This window comes from Coptis chinensis, chromosome 2 (genome assembly GCF_015680905.1).
Source record: "Coptis chinensis isolate HL-2020 chromosome 2, ASM1568090v1, whole genome shotgun sequence".
In the NCBI taxonomy this organism is placed as follows: Eukaryota; Viridiplantae; Streptophyta; class Magnoliopsida; order Ranunculales; family Ranunculaceae; genus Coptis; species Coptis chinensis.
The window spans coordinates 64,896,007-64,904,612 of NC_141457.1; the positions used below are offsets into that span (position 1 = coordinate 64,896,007).

Below are 8,606 nucleotides of genomic sequence, written 5' to 3' on the forward strand. Positions count from 1 at the left end.
TTACATAGATCTCTAACAGAAGAAATGTGGAAATGTTGATGAAAAATAGAGCAGACAAAAGATTAGGGAGAAAAATACATAAAAAAAAAAAGTTTGGACTTAAACTTCATCCATAAGAGAAGTATGGCGTGCTAGTAAGCAAGATGAAATTTTATTTGTAGTGAAAAAGATAGTTTGTTAATTTGTTTTAGAGAATTAACGAAAAGCAGAGGAAGAGCTAGAGTGACAATAGAGCTAAATTGAAGTTACCTTTAACTCGTAACTTTGTCATAACCATAATTTGTTACTGGGTAACATCTTCCAAAAAAAAAGCAACAACAACAACAACAACAACAACAACAACGACAACAACAACAATTATGGGAATAGGAATGAAAACGTTCCATAGTTTCTTTCAAGCATAGAGGTTGGGAGAATTCAAAAGAGTTGTGTTGTAGCATGACTAAAGTTCATTGTAAGAATATTCTATGTTAAGGCTAGAGTGACAAGAGAGTTGTTCTGGAGTTACTTCTACTAATATTATTTATCATAGCTGTTATTTGTTATTCAACTCCTAACAAATAGATATACCTCCATTTTAAGATCAAATATAACATGTTCATCATTTAAATCAAGCCATCATATCTAGTGCAACCCTATATATCTATATATGTATAAAAATTATATAACTTACAAGAAGAGGATGGATCCAAGGTAGAGCCAAGATCTAACCCCAATTCGATGAGTTGCTATGTATACACACACTCATTGATCTCCCTTAATGTCCCTTATTTATTTTGCATGCGCCATTACTTTATTTTCAATATCTCTCTCAAAAAAGAATAAAAAAATGTGATTTTTCTATGATTTAGATATCGTTCTCTCTCAATAAGATTAGTTAGTTAGGGTAAGTTCTCACTCATCTAGTTTTATTATTATTTTACTTTCTTGAAAATGTGTGAGTGTCTTTTTTAATCGATCTTTTTATTTTCAACCAATAGAATCAAATTTTTACGATTTTGTGCTTTTTGGGGATATGACCACTCCCGGTTTAAGCCCTCCACTCCCTCCAAATCGTACCCACTCAATTACGCGAGATCATCTCAAAATCTAAGGTCGAAATTAAAACAAAAACAAAAACCCTCAAACCCTTCGCTCCCAAAAACAAACCAAAATCAAGAAACTAAATCGAAACCTTCGCTCCCACTGTACGTACTCCAAATCGAAATTCTCAAACTTGCGATACTCAAACCATAACCAAAACCAACTATGGATTCATTGGTGATGCTCCCACTTTCTCTTTCTTTACACAACTATGGATTCATCAACTCGTCTTGCCTATGTTCTGTTTCAACTTACACCAACCAGAACCAGGTACTTACTTACATTCTTTGATCCAGTGCATGTGTAGTTACGCTTGTTTATGTTGTGGTATTGTACTATGTAGGTGTGATCTTGTTGTGTTTACTGGAAGTAATAAGAAAGAGAAAATAGCTTCTGGACTATTTGAACCATTCATTACACATCTTAAATATGCAAAAGAACAGATCCCCAAGGGAGGCTATTCCATTACTTTACGACCACCTTTACCTGATTCATCTTGGTTTACTAAAGGCACTTTGGAAAGGTAATTTTTTTTTAAAATTGTTTGTAATGATTTAATGTATTTGAAAAAAGAATGGGAAGTTTTGAATATGTATTTTTTGGTGTAGATTTGTACAGTTTGTTAGTACGCTGAAAGTGCTAGAGAGGTTTGTTACTATTAAAAATGAGATCACGCAGATTGAGAATTCGATTCAGGCAAATAAGATATTGAACAATGATGTTACTGTGCAAACAGAAGAAGGTACACGTTTTATTATTAGTTATAGATTGCTTGGCATTTTTTGGATTTATCTCATTTTAAAGCTATTGGCCAATGGTGTTTTGGCTGATCTTAATATGTCATTGAAGTATGGATTTCCAAACCTTTGACTGCCCATTACCTGCACACTGCCACATAATATATTGTCATAAGTGCATCACCTTGATAAAAACCAAACAACAAGTTACATAGCTATTGTTAGTGGGGCATCAAAAGACTAATTATAGACAGAGAGTGATTAGATCATACCCTAGTTATACCCTTGTGCTATGTCAATGAACGAGATGAGTTGACGATATCGTCAAACCATATCGGCTGAGAATTGCCAAAGTACATGCCTTCATGGGTACAATGTGTCCACTTCATTACACAACATTTTAACTTTTTTGGAAGAGATATTAGTTCATCAATTTTGTGTTATCTTGGCCCACAATGAGTAGAAATCATTCAAGAGCAGAGGTCCAAGTCTTTTATACATAGTTCCTTGTGCCCGATTGGGAGCATAGGTTGTTGTTTTGATTAGTTGGAAATTTGGAAACTCAACACATACATGATCAACATTTTGAAAAGAAAACTATATATAGTTGTTATATGTTATCACTGTCATGTATAAAGTTAGGTTAGATATATAGCTTGGAAGGGTTGATCTATGAGGATTATATTATTTTGATTTTCAGGTTATGACAGGGTCAGGTATTTGAAATGTTGAAATTACAAAGGAAACTCTGCTGAAAATTTTATAAAATTAGAATGACGTATTGTTAAATTTCTTTTGTTAGAGCATCACCAATGGGTTGTGTAAATTTACATAGCCATATAGGCTCCACATAGGAGCCACATGCGTTTTTAAAAGAGATTTACACAATGAAATGTAACTTTTTGCAAAATGTGTAAAAAGAAGTGTTGTTGGCTTCCTATTGGTTTAAAATAATGAGAATGTCCCAAACTTAAGGGGCCATTTTTTAAGTAGTGGGTAGTTAGAACTAATTGAGTTAAAATGTGTAAAACTATTTTCATTTTTACACATTTTTAAACTAAAAGTGTGGGCCGATGTTAGATTTACACTAAAAATGCTTTACACAATCCCATTGGTGATGTTCTTAATATCTGAAAGTTCCATTGAAACCCGTCTTGTTTTGTTTCGTCGTTCCTGTTAATATTTGAAACTCTCTCTAATTGATTATGTTTTGTTTTCGTATTCGTTTTATCGATGAAGCTTGTTTTCATATTATTAGATTGAAACTTTTAGTTACTAATACTTGTTTATGATTTTGTTTTGTAGCGAAAATCATCTACACAAGTGCGAAGAAATTGTTTAGTGGCGGGAGTAGTAGCTCAGATCGAGGCGACCTGCCTGAGAAAAAAAAGGAAGGGGAACCTCGACATCTATCCGTAGAGGGGATGGACACGACAAGCGGATTATGCCGATTAGAGTAATGTAGTAGGTGTAGGTGATTTAGAGATAGTAGAGAAAAATAAAAAAAGAAGGGGGAAGCTCCTATTTGTATATGGATTAGGGTTTTGGTTTTGGTATAAAATTTGATGTATACGAATGTATGGAATTTGAAGTTATTTTAATATAAACTTGGAATTTCAAGTTATGTATATGAATTGGGTCCCCAAATGAATTTGGAAATTGGTTCAAATTCACGTTCAAATTCACATTCAATCCATATTCATTTGAGTTGAAGTTGAAAATTGCAAGTTTTTGCTCCAAACAACCCAGTCATGTCGTATAAAAGTGTTCAAAACGATCTGAAGAAATTGTTTCCAAACATATTTGCCCTTGACAACCCATGCAGATCGCTAGTCTTTAGACCTAAACGACCCCATCAGATCATGTAGGTATTGAAGCCAAGTGACCCCGCCATGCCGTAAACATTTGCCATAGACGACCCCATCACCTCGCGAGATCATCTCAAGATCGTGGCCACATCTCACTTGAATCTTGGGATCATCTTGATGAGCTGCGCTTCACTAATGTGCCGAGTCGCACTAATACATTGAGTTATTTTCAACGTCGCAATGAAACGTTGGAGATACTTAATGACCGATATCAGGGAAATATTAGTTGTATTCGGAGAACGGAAAAAAAAAACTTTTAAAAAGTATTGAAGAATTGAAGAAGAAAAATGATTCAATGAAAAAAAATATTTTTACTGCCAAAATTGTGTTGTTCTCAATTGTGAGTTTGTTGGTTGGTGTGGGCATTGGCTGGATGGTTTTGGTTTAATTACCCTTAATTAGGTGTTTGATGTATGTAAATTATGTTGTCTGTTGATGTAAGAGATCTCTATTTTGTCTGTTCATGTAAGAGATCTCCATTTTGTCTATTCATGTAAAAGATGTCTAATGTTGTTTGTTCATGTAAGTAAGACATCTTCTGATGTGTTTTGTATTTAGTGATTTTACGTATTTTGTTGCGTAATGTTATCTAATGTTGATTTATGCATGTTTTAATCTTTAAGTTCTATAGGAAATTCTATTGGTGTGGGCATTGATATTTGAATTTGACTTTGACGTTGAATTTGAATTTGTCGTTGAATTTGAATTTTGACATTGGAATTTGAATTTGAATTTGAATTTGACGTTGAATTTGATGTTGAATTTGAATTTGACATTGATGTTGAATTTGAATTTGAATCTGAATTTGATGTTGAATTTGAATTTAACATTTGACGTTGAATTTGAATTTGATATTTGACGTTGAATTTGAATTTGAATTTGACGTTGAATTTAAATTTGACGTTGAATTGGAATTTGACATTGAATTTGAATTTGGCATTTGACGTTGAATTTGAATTTGACATTGAATTCAAATTTGAATTTGAAGTAGAATTTGAATTTGACCTTTGACATTGAATTTGAATTTGAATTTGAATTTGACGTTGAATTTGACATTTGACATTTGACGTTGAATTCGAATTTCACTCTAAACAATCTTGGCAGACCGCTCATAATCATTCTAAACGATCTTGGCAGACCACTCGGAGTCACTCTAAACAACCTCTTCAGACCGCTTCAAGTTGAGCTATACGACCCCAGCAGATCGTTTGGCTCTATAGACTAGCGATCTGAAGAGGTCGTTAAGACCAGTTTCGTCTATGAACGATATGTGGGGGTCGTTTTCTATAGTGATGTACAACCTAGGTGGGTCGTTTGGACCAAAATCAAAGCAAATTTACTATTTTATTTAGTTCATTTCATATCCAAACCAAATTCATATCATAACATCAACTTCATATTCATATACATACAATCATATTCAAATTTAAACTCAAATTCACATTCAAAATCAAACCATATTCATATACATCAAACCATATTCCAACTCAAACTCAAATTCAAGTTCAAATTCATATTCAAATTTAACTTCAAATTCAAACACACATTTTCATATTCAAATTCATATACATCACTTCACATTCGAAATTCATATAAAATAACTTCAAACATATAAATTCAAACTTCAAATTCCAACTTCAAACCTTAATCCAACCAAACCCTAATCCAACTTCAAACCCTAATCCCTAACCAAACCCTAATCCTACTAAACCCTAATCTATATACAAAACCCTAATCCAACTTCAAAGCTCCAACTTTAGACACGATCATGACAATAACGCCCACCAATAAACTTGCACTGAGTCAAGTTTTCCGCTTCATGGAACAATCTCCTTGCTTACTCGGGAATCTCAGGCCCACCCAATTACAGACCTTTCTCAAGCATGAGAGTAGTTTCGTCGAGAACGTTGATCTGTAAAAAGAATTAAATGCAAACCTAATTTAGCATTTACAGTTTTAAAAGAGTGGAACTACAATTCTAAAAGCACAAAACTTACCAGTCGAGTTCCTAGGGAACTAGGAAATGTCTGCAGGGAGAAATGAATAGGAAGCTAAGGATTTATCATTCGAATGTGAGTATTCATTTCATACCATTCCATGTAGCCAAACTCACACTCCCATGGATAACCTGCCGGGGGTCCTCGATTTTGTGGTTGGATCATGTGATTCTCCCATGTGGTCCAATATGCTGAAGCAAGATTCCATTTGACCTCATACACGCGTCCGTTGGTAGTTCTCGTCGCGACATTTGGCTATGGAGGATTGGCAAGTATAAGTTGTAGGTGACCCAACTGACGGACCGCCCTACAAATAGCATAAACCTCCACGACACCAAAAAAGCATATAAAGCCCTCAAAATAAACAATATCATCCACCGGGCATAAAGCTCTAACATTGTTGTAGGGCCACCATTCAACCTGTCATATGAGAAGTTGAATAAATCAGTAATCACATACTCCAACCATCAATTAATCAATAAATATTAAACAAGCCCATATACTTACCATCAAACAAGTTGTCTCATTAAGAAATTTTCGAAAACACTGCAATGCATGTTTTGTGTTAACATAATGCGGAGCGGCAATTGAGTGCCTACGACATCAAGGCTAGCTCATACTCCAGGTTTGGGATTGGCCTGAAGCACGGGAAGTACTCATAGATCCATGCCTAGATGAGAAAATACACACACAATTAAACTTGTAAGAGATTGAAATAGCCTGAAATGCCTTTGACTTTGCCACCTGTGGCAGCCCCAAGACCACGATACAAGTATGCAAGTATTGCTGCACCCCACGCATAGTCTTTGATCTCGCTAAACTTCAATAGAAACCTCAAGTAACAAACATGCACTGCAGTCCCAGACTTGTCGGGGAAGAGAGTACATCCAAAAAAGAATAACACATAACCTCTGATAGCACGATGTACCTCAACCAAAGTCGACGGCTGCTTCACACCCCCTTTTACTTTAATTACACTATCATGCACCTTCCCAACCATGTGATGCTTCAGGAATTGTAACCTTACTTTTGATATGAAGTGGGTGGCTTCCAACTCCTCCTTAATCACTCCTAACGATATATTAAGAGCACGGTTAAGAATATTCTGAGTTTGTTCCAACTTCATATCAATGTTCCCTTACACGACTCTTCCTTTTATCGAGACTCCTAGGAGTTGGTAGACATCATCCAAAGTGATAGTCATCTCCCCAAATGGCATATGAAATGTGTTGGTCTTTGGATGCCACCTCTCCACAAACACAGAGACCAACACTGAATCCTGATGCTCGTATACTCCCATAACAAGATCATACAAACCCGTCCTTCTGAGCTCGTTTTCAAATCTAGGAGAGTTTTTAAATTCTGACTCCAGATTCCATTGATTTAACTTGGTTAGGTAATGACCACACTTCAAAACTCCGCGCTCCTAAAACAATAAAGATAACAAAGAGTCAATGAGGAGAAGATTTAATTTCGTAAAAAAAATAAAGTTAAAGTACTAATTAATTTTAATATTATCTGCCCCTCCTAAACATCGCGAGCAACGTGCACAACATAGTCATACAACAACTGGTCCTTGACACATCCTAGCACTCTAGTCGGGGCACCACCATATGTGCCTAGTTGGTACTCCTTGTCTTTCTTCAATTTTCTCACAAAATTTTGAACAGGACATACCACCGGTGCCTCCATTGTTTCCTCCACCACTTCCTCCTCCTCCTCATCATCATCATCATCATCCTCTTCCTCATTGTCATCCTCCTCCAAATCGTCGTCAACCTCCTCCAGATCATCATCCTTTTTGTCCCCCTCCTCATCGTCATCACTAGACTTTCACCATCCTCCTCTTCCCCTTCCCCTTCCTCTTCTTTATCACCATCAGCATCCTCCTCTTCCCCTTCCCCTTCCCCTTCCCCTTCCTCATCACCATCAGCATTGATAAATGATAAAATTGAATAGCTTACCTACGAAATGAACGATGAAACTCAAAACGTAAGTAAACTAAAACTATCTTATGATGCTTATATTTATCAAAGTTTCCTACTCTCAAGTCTATGAGATATAGTGGAGTAGGAAGTTCGTTCCACTCCTAGTGCTCTAGCATGGAATGTTTTCTAATCTAATTAGTCGGTCTTAAGTCAATGAGAGCTTTACGAAGGTGATATGCTACGATACTTACTGAATTTGATTAATTGACTTTTAAACTACTAATGCTATGGAAATATGATTGTTTTGAATCTAGATAAAGGATTAGAGGGGAATTGAATCCACCTCGAATCCAACTTAATAGCCTAACATAGATTCTTGTATCTCGATTCTTACGTTCTTACGGCAAGAAATTCGAGTTATAATCCCTAGTGTTCATGGCATTTCTACCGAGTACTAAATAGCATGTGAGGTCGTCCACCCATTCTCATGGCGAATCACGACCTTCTAGATTGGAATAGATTCTACAATGTTTCTACACTATACCACCAAGTTTTCATCAAGGCTTCATCAACCCCTCTAATGGAGGTTTTAGCCTTGAATCATTCCACAATCATTTCCATATGAATCTAAACTAAACATATTATCAAGATTCGAAAATTACTAATCTAAACTAAACAATGATTAAAATTCTAATTAACAACTAAGAGATGGTAACCAACAATAATTAAAACTAGATCTAATAGATTGAAATAACACAATTAGAAATTGATAAAACAACTATTTTATTTATCTAATCAATCAAGAACAATGATTCAAAGACTTAATCTAAAACAAGAATTGAAAATGGAACTAAAGCTTAATTTAATTAATGAAAACAGATCTAGAATTATCTATATTATTTTAGGTCTAACTAGCTACCATTAACAAAGAGCTCAACTTTAGTTTTTATACTTTCAGATCCAAAAATCGTGCATGGGCTTGGAGCCATGTTT

General features: G+C 35.2%; 1 protein-coding gene across 1 annotated transcript; it reads right to left on the bottom strand.

Annotated features, from left to right (window-relative positions):
• Positions 1–5,552: 5,552 nt before the first annotated feature.
• LOC147517176 (uncharacterized) lies at positions 5,553–6,811 on the bottom strand. Its single transcript, XM_086593505.1, has 4 exons — positions 6,386–6,811; positions 6,010–6,105; positions 5,686–5,715; positions 5,553–5,600 (listed from the first exon to the last, which is right to left on the bottom strand). Exons 1-4 carry the CDS (start codon positions 6,809–6,811, stop codon positions 5,553–5,555), a joined length of 600 nt encoding a protein of 199 aa, XP_086449631.1.
• Positions 6,812–8,606: the final 1,795 nt, after the last annotated feature.